Source organism: Xiphophorus hellerii, chromosome 1 (assembly GCF_003331165.1).
Source record: "Xiphophorus hellerii strain 12219 chromosome 1, Xiphophorus_hellerii-4.1, whole genome shotgun sequence".
NCBI lineage: Eukaryota > Metazoa > Chordata > Actinopteri > Cyprinodontiformes > Poeciliidae > Xiphophorus > Xiphophorus hellerii.
Genome location: NC_045672.1, coordinates 31,036,272 through 31,049,729, shown reverse-complemented (window position 1 = coordinate 31,049,729; position 13,458 = coordinate 31,036,272). Strand labels below are relative to the sequence as shown.

At 35.6% G+C, this 13,458-nt stretch overlaps 1 protein-coding gene across 4 annotated transcripts; it reads right to left on the bottom strand.

The window, feature by feature from the left end:
- Positions 1-1,385: 1,385 nt before the first annotated feature.
- trim101 (tripartite motif containing 101) lies at positions 1,386-13,302 on the bottom strand. 4 transcript variants are annotated; one of them, XM_032560341.1, is made up of 12 exons: positions 12,880-13,302; positions 11,530-11,770; positions 10,059-10,231; positions 8,780-8,960; positions 8,615-8,710; positions 7,659-7,736; positions 6,784-6,939; positions 6,590-6,612; positions 6,366-6,490; positions 4,700-5,115; positions 2,776-2,905; positions 1,386-2,010 (listed from the first exon to the last, which is right to left on the bottom strand). In XM_032560341.1, exons 2-11 carry the CDS (start codon positions 11,710-11,712, stop codon positions 2,819-2,821), a joined length of 1,518 nt encoding a protein of 505 aa, XP_032416232.1. In that variant the 5' UTR covers positions 11,713-11,770; positions 12,880-13,302; the 3' UTR covers positions 1,386-2,010; positions 2,776-2,818. The 4 variants fall into 4 exon arrangements, with proteins under 4 accessions (XP_032416232.1, XP_032416223.1, XP_032416241.1 ...); XM_032560332.1 differs by having other exon boundaries at positions 11,530-11,767; XM_032560350.1 differs by having other exon boundaries at positions 11,530-11,724.
- Between the last annotated feature and the right edge of the window lie 156 nt (positions 13,303-13,458).

Genomic DNA, 13,458 nt, shown 5'->3' with positions numbered 1-13,458 from the left:
TTTTAGGGGATGAAAGGTATGTTATTCATTGTAGATTCAAAGCTTAAAAACTCTTTTGCACATTTTCTGTATTTAGGATCAGTTGAACAAGCTGATAAATAAATCAAATAAATATACACTAACTGAGGGCCTTTGATTTATTTTTGATAAAAATATTACAATATTTTAGTAAAATAAATAAGTCTGATTTCCACAGAAAAGGAAGGTATACAAAATTATAGATCTGAAAGATAAAACCTACCAGGCTTGCCTTGTTTAAAATAAAATAATAATAATAAAAAAGCAAATAATATTCTGTTAATGGTTTTTCTATTATATTTAGATGTTTTTCAAAGCAACACAAAAAGAATATGTGTCACTTTTGCTTTATATTGTGGAGTTTACTAAACTGGAGCACTGAATGTTCACAATGACATTTAATTTAAAGTGAAAAATATGGTTGATAAAAGATGAGTACTTTAATATTTAGAATACTTTAATTTAGTTTTGGTTTTTTTTGAAAGGTGATGAAGATTTGTTTTAACATTGAGCTGGAAAAACCTGTTGGTGTCATTTTTGTATAATGATTGAGGACCGCACAAAATCACTTCGAGGAGCAGAAATGGCCCCCGGGCTGCACTTTGGGCAACCCTGATTTAAATGAATGTGTAGACGAAGGACGCAAAATATTTTGCAATCAAACACAATAGAAAACGTTCAACCCAAAAACGTTAGGAAAATGTAAAGTTTTTCTTAAGACCTTTAAATTATTTTTTCTACTTCATTTAATTAAAATATTAAAACAAAATAAATGTTTTATTGGCTCACAGAGAAAATCTTTTTTTAATAATAAAGTTATTTTGTGTTTTTATTTGAAAAACATCTGGATGCCTGAATTTATTTTTGTCTCCTATTCTAAAAAATAAACAAACTACCACCTCACTTGTTTTTCAAGTGAGGTGGTAGAAATAATTAAATAGAAATAATTAGTCCTTGGAATTTAAAAGTACAATAATTTTCCTAATTTTTGGTTTAAATATGTGATCCTGGTAACAACTGAGAGAGCAGCTATTAAAAAAGAGCTCTATAAAACAAAAAATAAGGTCATATTTAGTTAATTTATGTATTTTGCTACTTCTTAAGGCATTCAATTAAATTCAAAAATATTTTTTTACCCAAAAGTTAAATTAAATAAACCATGTGTTATGCTTTAAAATATTGTGCACTAATTCAAGAAAAGAAAACAAAGATAAATCAGTGATTTATCTCCAGGAAGTCTCTGAAAAAACGTCACCTTTCCTACAAATTCAATCTAAAAACATTACTATTGCTCCTTTGAATTGGAAAGTTGTAAAAGTTTGTCCAGATTGTTTTCCACACAGGAACTAAAATATTCTGACATACTGTCAAGTACAAATACTGGTTTTACTATTTAGACATACGTGGCGACATTTCAATGCTTTTATTTTGAAGACGTGCCGCCCAAACCGGAAGCTACAGCCTCCAACCGTTGAAGGACATCCGTTTCTAAAACTTTGGTGGATAAATGACATCAGAGGCATGTTTTGATGGGATTTGTCTTTATATTTTAACTCATTCTGAGATTAGAAACGCGTGACTTTATGTTTTAATCCCCCAAAATCTACAAAAACACGTTTTACACGATCAAATCTGCAAATCTGATTTGTTCTAAAGTTTCCATCCAGCAATTCGAGCTAGTAAAAAAACCCAAAATGTACTGAGACACCCTTAGATTTTTACACCAAGACCAAAGTTTGGACAAAAACAAGAAACAATCTGCAGTTTGCAGCAAATCAAAACAACTAAAATAATACAGAAAATAACTTCCTGTGGCACTTTGGGTTTTAAAAATGATCATGAATGAAGCAAAAGAGCCTCATTTTTCCGCTCCTGCTGCAGCTGAGAGACACAGAAACTGGATCTACCAAGAACCAGGACCAGAACCGAGGAGGAGGATGATGAAAGGCGAGGAGAACCGGAGGAAGGACAGCTCTGGTTCTCTGTATTCTTCTGAAAAAAATAAAATAAAATAAAAGAAATAAGTAAATTAATTCAAGCCATGTTGTTGGGGCAATTATAAACTTTTTTTTTTATAGAAGATGCTGCAAAGCTCTAAATGTTTGTCTTAAGATGAGCAATTTTATTATATTTCTTTGGTAAAGTTAAGAAGTACAATTATATTTTAGTATTAAGATCTCAGGAAGCCAAAAAAATAAAAGTAATAATTTAAACTTTCAAAATCATAACTATGAGTCCCAGACATAATTTTGAGATACAAAGTCCTAATTTTGTTTTTCCAAGTCATGATTATGAGAGTTAAAGTCCCAATTTTTTTGTTTTAAATTTATAATTGTCATATTAAAAATCAAAATGATTATATTCTGTCATAATTTTGAGATTTAAAGTAAAAATTAAGCAATACAAAGTCATAGTTCTGATGTCCTAAGTCATATTTATGACACTTAAAATCATAATTTTGATATTCTTAACAATTATGATTTAGTCATGATTATGAAATACAGAAGCAGTCACAATTATTCAAATTAAAATACAAAATACTTTATTAATCCCAAATGGAAATTAAATTGACCCTAAAAGTCGAAATTATGTCGAAATTATGTCTTCAAAATTTCAAAAGTTTTTCTTTCATAGCAGAAATGGGCTTCATGAATCCAACAGCCGCAGTCTGAAATGTAAACTGTAGTTGCGTGATTTAACCACAGGGTGTCAGTAAAGGGCGATGAAACAACAAAAAGAAGAGCCGCGCGGTCTGACCTGCGTGGAGGCGCTGATTCATGTCCGTCTCTCTCTTCTGGGTTCACAAGTAAATAAAACAGCCGATGTAAGACCAGAACCTCAGCAGGATGACCAGCAAGCCCAAAAGGTAGAAGACCAGTGTGACAATCTGGAGGAACAACAGGAAGGAAGCGTTATCAAAGCTGCAGCACCTCCAAAACGAATAATTACGATAATGACGATGCGAGTTTGAAGCCACTGTAGATAGATAGAAAAAAAAGAGAAAGATATAAACTTCTGCGAAAAACCTCTTGACATTTTTAGATTAATCTGAAAATATTTATAGGAAAAACTGAATTTTCTGAGCTTAAAAATTTGCATGGAAAAACATTTTAAAATTAATTTTTTTTATTAATTTCAAAATTTCTAGAGAAAGACAAGGAAGTTTCTGAGTTTGCAAAGTTGACAATTTGAGGGGGAAAACAACTTTATTTAACACAATCAAGTAACTATGTTCCCTTCAGTTGTTACAAAAATGCTATGTCAAATATGACTTAAAAGAGATTTGACTGTGTAAATTAATGCCTTGAAATTGGGCCTGTCTCTTTAAAAACTCCAGCTCGTCCAGAGCTCCGCCTTCAGGAAGTCGTCCCAACATTGCTCCTCTATTAACCCTTTAACGTTTTTACCAGCTTCTTACTGAGCAGTAATGAGCTCAGCAGTTCCACCAGGTGTTTGCTAATTGTTGCTAGCTAGTCTGAAGGAGCTCTGTGGGGGAGGAGCTACGTCTGGAAGGCGGGGCTAGTTCCCCCCAGGCATTTTACACAGCTGAATTGTTGCCATGGAGATTAAAGGATTTCTCAATTATTAATGAAAGAATCAAAGCAACACTCCAGGTTTGTTTTTGGTGAGGGAAAAACATTAAAACATAATGGAAAGCTAAAAAAGAGTCAATTTTAAGATAAGATCATTTTATTAGTCTCGCATAAGAGACATTTATCTTGGATCATTTACATCATACTGCATCTTTAAGAAGTACTTATCAAATACAGAGACAGCTATTTATTACTATTTTAACAGTTTGTTAGGAAGTTTGATCAAATCATGATTTGATTTGGGCCAAAATGAGAATTATTTTTCCATCCCTGGTTTACAGAGCAGGAAGTTGTTGGAGGTTTTAAGATGGTTCCTCTAGATTCAGGTTTAAGAAACAGCCGAGATGTGTTGAAGGGGGAATCCCCCCATGGCCTAGTGGCATATCACCTGCTCTGAAATGTTACCCTTTGGCAGGGTTTCCCAGAGTGCAGCGCTAATGCTAATGCTGCGCTAACAGCTTTGAGCTCCGTCACCTGAAGGAAAGCTCTGTCTGTCCTTCAGAAGGAGGGCAGTTAAACTTAATATCAACTCAACGTAGGGCTGGTCTGGTGATTATTTTTCTGGTTCACCAATAAATACTTTGAAAACCAAAGGAGCTTAATAGGAGATTTATTTTCCAGAATTTGATCCAGGTGAAGCTAAAACTGCTGCTTGAGTAATTCTGGCCAGAACAGATTTCTTTCTTTCATCTTAAGTTCAAAATGCTTGTATTTTTATACATTTTTGGCTTTTTTCGGTTGTTTTTTTTCACATCACACGAGTCACATGATCAACAACAAGATGTTACTACTGGAGGAAACAACAAAGAGGACAACAGGAAGTAGTAGGAGGAGGATGGAGCGGCGTGTTTTTTATTGAACAAACTCCACTGTGATTTTGATTCTGTTTCTTATTTAGTTTTAAAAAACGCAATTGCAAAATTAAGTTTTTTCGATTTTAGTGGAATATTGGCAAAGTTTTAAAAACATTTTAATGGAAACACAACCACTGTTCAACGGACCTCTGACTGAAGGAGCTACACCAGGACTGGTGCGGTTCGGGTCGGTTCTATAACAGAATAATACCAGAACCGGACCTGATGCCCTACCTGCTGAGTGTTCATCCCCTCCTGGTCTTTCCTGAGGTTTTCCTCTCTCACAGGCTGCCGTGTCTCGGCCCCAACCCGCTCCACCTTTCTCTCCACCTTAACCTGACCCGGTCCAACGTCACCAGAACCTGGACCATCAGTTTCCAGCTGCAAATGTTCTCCAGCAGACTCTAAAGAACCGGCCGCTGGGCCAGGAGCTGCAGCATCTGGGTCAGCTCCCAGTTCATCAAGCTGTAATGGTTCCACTGGTGGAGAGATGGGAGGTGGAAGTGGCTCTTCATCCGGTTCTCCCAAAGCGTGACGGTCCGGGATTAACGGCTCCTGACATAGTTCTGGTTCTGTGTTCTGGATTAAAGGTCCTTTGGGTTCTTCTGGATCTGGATTGACTTCTGGTTCTTCACAAATGTCTTCTACAACTAGTAAAGAGAAAACACACAATAATCAGTGGTTCTTTGAAAACATCTCTATTAAATCCTAATGTTATTTGGTGAAGTTTCTTTTTACTTGTCAGAAGTGCTGACGGAGTCTATAGATTAAAAATTTGATAAGAGTGGAAAGACGGAATTACATCGTTTTTATGAAAATTCTCCTAGTGGTGTAATTTTTATTTAATTTTAGATATTTTATCTGAGCAACAACAAAATCTTTATTGCAGGAACAAAACCTGCCTGCTAGCCTTACACTGGGTAGGTGTGTAGATGTAGCATTGCTATCTTAGTAGCATCACACCCAGCTGGAATTTATGCAAGTCAGGAAGTTGGTGAGATTTGCTATATGTTTTGTTCAATGACCAAGCTAACTAATGTCAAAACCACATGGTAACAGCTACAAGTTTTGATCAGTTATCAAGCTAAATAATAATAGCAGAACATGCTAACAGTAACCAGGCTAATGTCAAAACCACATGCTAACAGCTACAAGTTTTGATCAGTTATCAAGCTAAATAATAATAGCAGAACATGCTAACAGTAACCAGGCTAATGTCAAAAACACATGCTAACAGCTACAAGTTTTGATCAGTGGCCAGGCTAACTAACGTTACCAATACATGTTAACAGCAGCAAGCTTTGTTCAGTGAACAAGCTAACTAATTTGAGCTTTTTATGCTAACACTTCTTCGTTCATTGATTAGACTGACTATTGGTAACAATACATGGTAACAGCTACAGTTTTTGTTCAATGAAGAAGCTAACAAATGTTAGCTGTACATGCTAACAGCTGCATCTTTTATTCAGTGACCAAGCTAATGAATGTTAGCTGTACATGCTAACAGCTGCATCTTCTATTCAGTGACCAAGCTAATGAATGTTAGCTGTACATGCTAACAGCTTCATGCGTTGCTCAGTTAGTTTGTTTTTTTAGTGTCCAGATGATAGAGAAACATAATAAAATATCAGTAAATATTGATTATGGACCATTATAGAAATATATATTGGATAATAATATCGACCAGTAATATTTTTAAAAAGTATTTTTAAAGTATTTTTTTGAAGATAAAATCTATTTTTTATGGCGTTAACTATTATATTTCTCCTTGATTTTACAAACTAAACTTATGCTTATCAATTTCTAAATTTAATTTTGCTCCCAAAGAAGAATCTCTTATTCTTACACTCAGAAAAGAATCATTTTCATTTTTTCCTTCCAGTTTTGTTTTCTTGCTCACCTTTGTCAAAGTCTATGCTCCTCAGCATTTCTTCCTGTTTGCTAAAATTAAACCTGTAGAGACTCAGACTGTCATAGCCTGGTGTCAGTGTCTCGGATGGACTGGAGCTGGACGCTGCAATCACTCTGCAGAGGAAGAGGAAGAGGAAGAGGAGAGGAAAGAAAATAATACGTACAGAGGGAAAAAATAATGAGGTGATGCTTTCTTTTGTTTCTAATACTTACTTAGAGGTCAATTCTTTTGAATTCTAAGAGTAGGATGAAAAAAAATAAAAGAATTTTGAGAAAATTTCTGTAATAATTCAGATTTATCATGGTAAGAACAGAATAAAATGCTAAATAATACTCTGAAAAAAACCTTTTTTAATGGTGACAGTCTTTCTTGAGAAGCCGGTTTCACCTGCACAGGTGTGACTCACCTGAACAAATGCAGCCATATCCAGCTCCTCCATGCTGCTCTCCACGCTTGACAGCAGCTTCCTGTTGGCCTCCATGCTATCGCCATAGCAACGCATCAGCATCTGGGTGTGGTTTACCTTCTCGTCTTCTTCAGAGCTGATTTGTTGCGTCATAACCTTCAGGAATCATAAGAATCAAAGAAGAAGAAACGTTTATTTCGCTTAATTTAAAGCAGAAACAGTTTCACTGCAGATAACACAAAACCTTGCAGAGTATTTTTGGTCTTGTTTCTTGTACAAATATCTTAATACTCTTGAAATAATACAAAATTAACACAGAAGCAACTTTTCAGTGAAGTATATAATCTTGTTTTAAGTCAATAATTTCTTAATATTAATAAAAAAGACCGTTGGCAAATTATTTCACTTATAGAATCAACTGGCCCTGCACCGTTGCCTAGCAACACCGACCTGGCCCAGCCCGTTACCTAGCAACCCAGTTCTAGTTCCATTAGTTCATTTAACTTGTAGCATGGGGGAAAAACATCTTGTTATAAGTGAAATAATCTGCCTAGCTCGTTTTCATCCATACTGAGGAATTATTGACTGAAAGCGAACTCCTCTCTCGCTGAAAAGCTACTTATTAATTAGTTTTCCCTCTTTTCAAGTGCAATAAAATATTTGCACTAGAAACTAGGCCAAAATTATTTGGTAAGATTTTGTGTTTTTGCACTGAAAGGACAAAATTATCCATAGATATTTAGAGTATGTATTGATATAAACTACATGTCAGCCAGTGAGTGTTTTATAATGATAAATATAGATGGCGCTTACACTGAAACAAACGTTATGTTGCATAAAAGTGAAGATAATCAGATAAAAACACCAATTCTGACCTTCCGTCTTTCCTCCAGGATGGAAAACATGCAGCTGAACTTGTCACACACGTTCTGTTTCTGGGTGTTGTAGCTCTCCTGTACACAATTAAAATACAAATCTGGAAATTAAAGAAAATGTCATCCTGTCCTTTATTACAAATACAGTACCAAGTCAGTTAGTTTTGATCAAATCTAAGGGTGTTTTCACATCTGATAGTCCAGTAGATCTGGTTTGACTGGGAACCAAACTGAAATATTTGTTACATTTCCTGAGTCAAACCAACCGACCCGTTTGAGCAACCTGATCCCCTCTTTGCCTGTGGGGGCGCTGCACCAAAAATCACTGAAGGAAACGGCACAAAAACCTCTGAAGAAGACACTGAGCGCAACTTCCTTCTTCACAAATTCTAAACAAAAATGGCATCAGAATTTAGCAGTTGGAGGATTTCTCTTTTGTCTTTTCCCAAAATTTACAAATTTTCTGTTTGAAAAGTTGAAAATTTTCAAAATTTGCCAGAAAAACTCAAATTTTTAAATTAATCTCAAATTTTCCAGGAAAAACAAGGAAATTCTCAAAATGTGTGTGTTTTTTCTCACAAATTTTCAACTTCTGGAGTTTTTCTGAGTTTCAAAACTTGAAAATTTGCCACTTTCGGAAATTTTGTAAATTTCAATGTTAGAAAATATTTTACTTTTGAACTTTTCTCATTTTTTCCCAAGAAAATTCCTGAGATTTTCCCAGCATTGTTTTATCAGAAAAAGTTCTGAGATTATTATCAAAATTTCAGGGTTTTTAGGCAGCAATGTACTCCATTTTTTCTACCTGCAATTGCCCTAATACACTGTGGTAGTTTAGAGTTGCCTTTGATTAATAATTGGAACACTGATCAACATATTTGATGATGGAGTTTGACAGAATGTGAAATTTGTTGCTTGCTTTATGATGTTTTTATGATGTAAAGCATTTTGAATACCTCTACGGCTCTACAGGTGTCTTCTATGTCACTGACCAGAGCCTGGACTCTGTCTCTAAACTCCCCAAGAGAACTGATGCCTTCGCTCAGCTCATCCTGCAAAACAAAACATTTATTTTAGCAACGTGGAGCTTGAAATGCGTCCAACATGGCGGCTCGGTTCACCTTCTTCTGCTGGTGGACGTCTGTCAGAGGAGCCACCCGGCAGTTCTGATGCGCTCCGAAGACTTTACAGAAAGAACAGGTGGGAAGCTGGCAGGTGAGACAGTAGATGTTCAACTTTTCACCTTCATGATCAGAACAGGTCGCCTCAGCAGGAGGAAGAGGAGGAGGAAGAGGAGGCGGGCTGGAGAGGAAGATATAACACGTCTTCATTCAGGCACTTTCCTTAATAGGCTGCGTTCACACTGCAGCCTGAAGAGACCGAAACAACAGGCGGGTAGAAAACCCAAATATTTTACTAAAGTAAAAGAAAAAAGTAGCATCCAAGAAATTACTCAAGTAAGAGTAAAAAGTATTTGGTAAAAAGTCTACTCGTGTACAGAGGAACTGATGAAATTATAAATCATTCAATATTTAAAATGATATAATCAGATGGACCAAAATATAAGGTTAAGTGGAAATTTTGTTATTTTAAGGACCAAAATGACAATAATTTATACAAGTAAAAACATAACAAAATCAGTTGATTTTTTTTTTCCAAATCAGTTTCTTTCAATAAAAAAACTTGTGAAACTTAAACAAAACAAAAAAACTGCAGGTGTGTGTCTGGTGAATTTTTGGTTAAAACATGTTTGTGTTTTATTCAGTGGGTAGACATTTTACTCCAGTAAGAGCAAAAATACTTCATGATAAAATTGCTCAAGTAAAAGTAAACAATACATTGTAGTACAAATTCACCTAAAAGTAATTTTTTTGAAAACAAGTTACTCGAGTAAATGTAATTCAGTAAATGTAGTTAGTTACTACCCAGCTCTTACTAAATCAGATTTTTTGTTCTTTTGTCTCAATGCGACCTGCATCTGATCTTTTCACGACAGTCTGAACAACAACGGGACCCGGGCTACTTGATATCCGATCTTTTCCAATGTGACCTGAGTCTGTTCGGCCAGGCCTCCTTCATCCTATCTGAACGTCATTGATACTCGACATACGTCACTAATCTGCGTCCTGACAAGCGGAAGCGGGAAGAAAAACAACAACCATGGCGGAGATTAACGAGGATTAAGTTACCGCCTTCGGTCGAAAACAACTTGAAAATCGTAAGATATGCCGCACCATTAGCATCTATGTTTACTTCCACAAAGACGGAGCATTTCTTCTTTTTATATGGCGGTTGGCCTAACAGTGAGCACGCGCTCTGAGTGACGTTATTGCGCCCTAAAAATCGGATGTGCGTCACGTAGCCCAGCGTTTTCTGTTATTTTTAGCGGATTCCCTCCACCTTGGTATTTGGTTGAGCTCCTGTTTGTAGATATCGATGATGTTTTCGACCAGCAGGTTCCTCTGCAGGCCGTAGACGCCGTGGCGATCCAGCACCACGTCGTGTCTGCAGGTCGGACAGCGGAAACGGCCGCTGTTCACAAGCATCGTGGTTCTGGCGTGGAACAAAGATGGCTGCACATAGAAACCAAACCAAAGATAAATAAATAAAATGATGCTGAAATGTTTGGTCAAGAAATTAATACAGGCTGCTGTTTGTAAAAATGAACAACAACAATTGGGGTTATTTAGCTGATTGTTAGAGGAAAAAACTAATTAATAAATGGCACCGTCTCAAACTATTTAGTTAGCAAAGTTCATACAAAATAAGATCTTACAATAAGACTTAGCTGGGAGCTAAATATGAAGCTCTAAACTATTTATTTAGTTAACAATCTGTTAACTAAATGTTTAGCTTAGTAACTTAATTCTTAATTAGCAAGCTAAATAGTTAGTCTACTCACAAAATATTTAGTTAACAAACTAAAGTTCCTAACTACATATTTAGTTCACAAAATAAATTCAGAGTTGCTTACTTTGTAGCTAAATATTCAGTTAGCAAGGTAAATATTTTGTTTCAAACTAAACATTTAGTTTACAAATAGTTAGAGTTAACTATTTACTTTACCAACTAAGTAATCCCCCTCTAATTGAATATTCAGTTTACAAACTAAGTAATTTGTCTGTAGTTTAACATTTATTTACAGACTAAATAGTTAATTAAATATTTAGCTAGTTATTTGTAACTAGGTACTCAGTTCACAAACTAAACCCTTAGTTGAGAATTAGTTCAAATCATTGTGTTTACTTCTGATTCCAATAAGTTTGAAGGAAGATTTTAACCCAGTTTACTAACTAAATAATTCTAGAATTAAATATCTATTAACAAACTAAGTAATAAGTTTGTCATTAAATATTTAGTTTACAAATGAAATAATTAGAGATGCTTGGTTAAAACATAATAATTTGATCAGAGCTTTCAAACTATATATTCATTTTACAAACTAAACTTTCAGTTTATAGTTTAGTTTGTAAACTGACTTCTTACTTCTGCTTCCAATAAGTTTCAAGAGACACTTGAAACCAAGTTCAGAAAATAAATATTTAGTTTGAAAACTGCATATTTAACTTTTTAATTAAATATTAAGATAGAAACTGCGACAAATATGACTTTGAAAAACTAACTCGTTTTCTTCTTCTCCTGTTTTGTAGTAAACATTGAGGTTAGATTAATTTTGGGTTCCAGTAATTCACAGTCGGAACGACAGCGGCTCATCCAGGTGATGGCAGCTGGTCCTACTGCTGCCATCACACCAGTTCATACCAGTTAACCACCATCATGTCCCAGTTTAGACTCAGATAATCCAAACACACCCTGAATGTGTGTTTGTGTTATTCCTGCTATGCGGTGCAGAAACAGTGGCGTGTCTGACCTGGTAAAGCTCGTTGGCGCATTTCCTGCACAGGTTGTGTTGGCACGGCAGGATGACGACCGGCTTGCTGAAGATGTCGGCGCAGATCGGACACATCAGCTGCTTCTCCAGCGACGCCAGCGCCGCCTCGCGCTCCGCGCCCTGGCTGCTCTGGAGGCAGCTCAGGTCGGCCGACAGAGACATGGCAACCGGCTGCTGGGGACAGGAAGTTCGGCTTATTGGTCGTCAATCAGAGCAGCTGCTGGACACATGAAGAATCTACTAAACTTTCTCTCTTTTGGTTGATTTGCAGATATGTTCCGATATGTCAGCAAAATTACACAATATCACCATGTTGTTCATTTATTAACATCACAGTTTTAAACTAAATATTTAGTTTACAAACTAAATATTTAGCTACAAACCAGATAGCAAGTTACATAATTAGTTTGAAGCTAAATATTTAGTTTGAAGCTCAATATTGAGTTAACAAAGTATATATTTAGCTTAGCAACTAAATATTTAGCTTGCTAACTAAATATTTGGTTTGTAAGTTAAATAATTAGTTTGAAGTTAAATATTTAATCAAAAAACTAAATGTTTAGTTTTTAGCAAAATATACAGCTTTTGCTGTATATTTAGTTGCTAAATATTCAAAAATATTTAGCAACTAAATAAATGTTAATTTGAATCTAAATATTTAGTTTTGACCTACATATTTGGCCCGGTAGCTAAATACTTTGTGAATATTTGTCTTACTAACTAAATATTTAGTTGAGCAACTAAACATTTAGCACTAAGCTAAGTAGTTGTTTAGCAAGTTAAATATTTAGATTTTCAACTAAATATTTAGATTTTTAGTTAAATATTTTGTTTGAACTGGTGACTTTATAAATAACATGGTTAAAATCTGATTTGAACCCCATTTTTTTCTTATAAAGCTAAATAACCTAAATTTTTGCTGTCAGTTTTTGTAACATCGGGTTGTGTTCCTTACATTTGTGTTTCTGGTTTGATAAAGTCAGAAGTTACATATTTTGAGCAACTTTTTGTTACAAAAGGTTGGAAAAAATCAAACAAAAATATTTTAATAAAAATATTAAAAGGAGATAATAGATGAGCCTACATTTTTAAACTATTTATTCTTGTTTTTGTTGCACTTTTGCAAAAGCAGTCAGACTTTAAATAGCCGACCGCAGCCTTAAGGTGAAGCTCAACGGAGATCTTTTTGCTTCTGCAGGTTAGTGGGTCACTCAGTTGTGTTGCCTCCCAGAATAGACGGAGCAAAAGTTCAACGAGGGCCGGCGCCATCAACGTGAAACCAAACAGAGAGAGAAAACTGCCCGGTTCCTACCTGAGCCCGATTCCTACCTGAGCCCGGTTCTCTTCCTGGGTCCGGTTCTTCCTCACCGGTTCGTCCTCCTCTTCCTCCTCAGCTTTGCTGCTCAGCCACAGCCTGATCAGGACCGCAGCAGCAGGAGAACCAGGATGCACACTGGGGTTCGGACTGGTGTGTGTTGGAGTCAGGTTTCAGCTCCACACACACACACACACACACACACCATATGAGGAGACGGCTGGTATGTGGACAGAATAAGACTCTGCCATGCTGTGCTCCGTCTTCTGTTACACCCTTAATGTCCTGCGAAAAGGTGCTAAATATGAATTATTATCTTATTTGCCAAAGGAAACAGCTGATTTTGCAATAATGGAAACATATTTTATGTTAAAGGTTTGCAGAAGAAATAAAACTTCAAATTAATGCAAAAAAACCCATTTTTTTCTTTTGTTGACATGAAAACATCACGGTAAACATGAAAACATCACGGTAAACAGCAGCAGCACAAAAACTCAAATCTTTAGATTAGTCTCAGAAATGTTCAATAAACCTGTTTCAAAAGTCAAAATGTGTTAAGAATTTTTTTCTGGAAAATTTCTGAAATTTTTCAA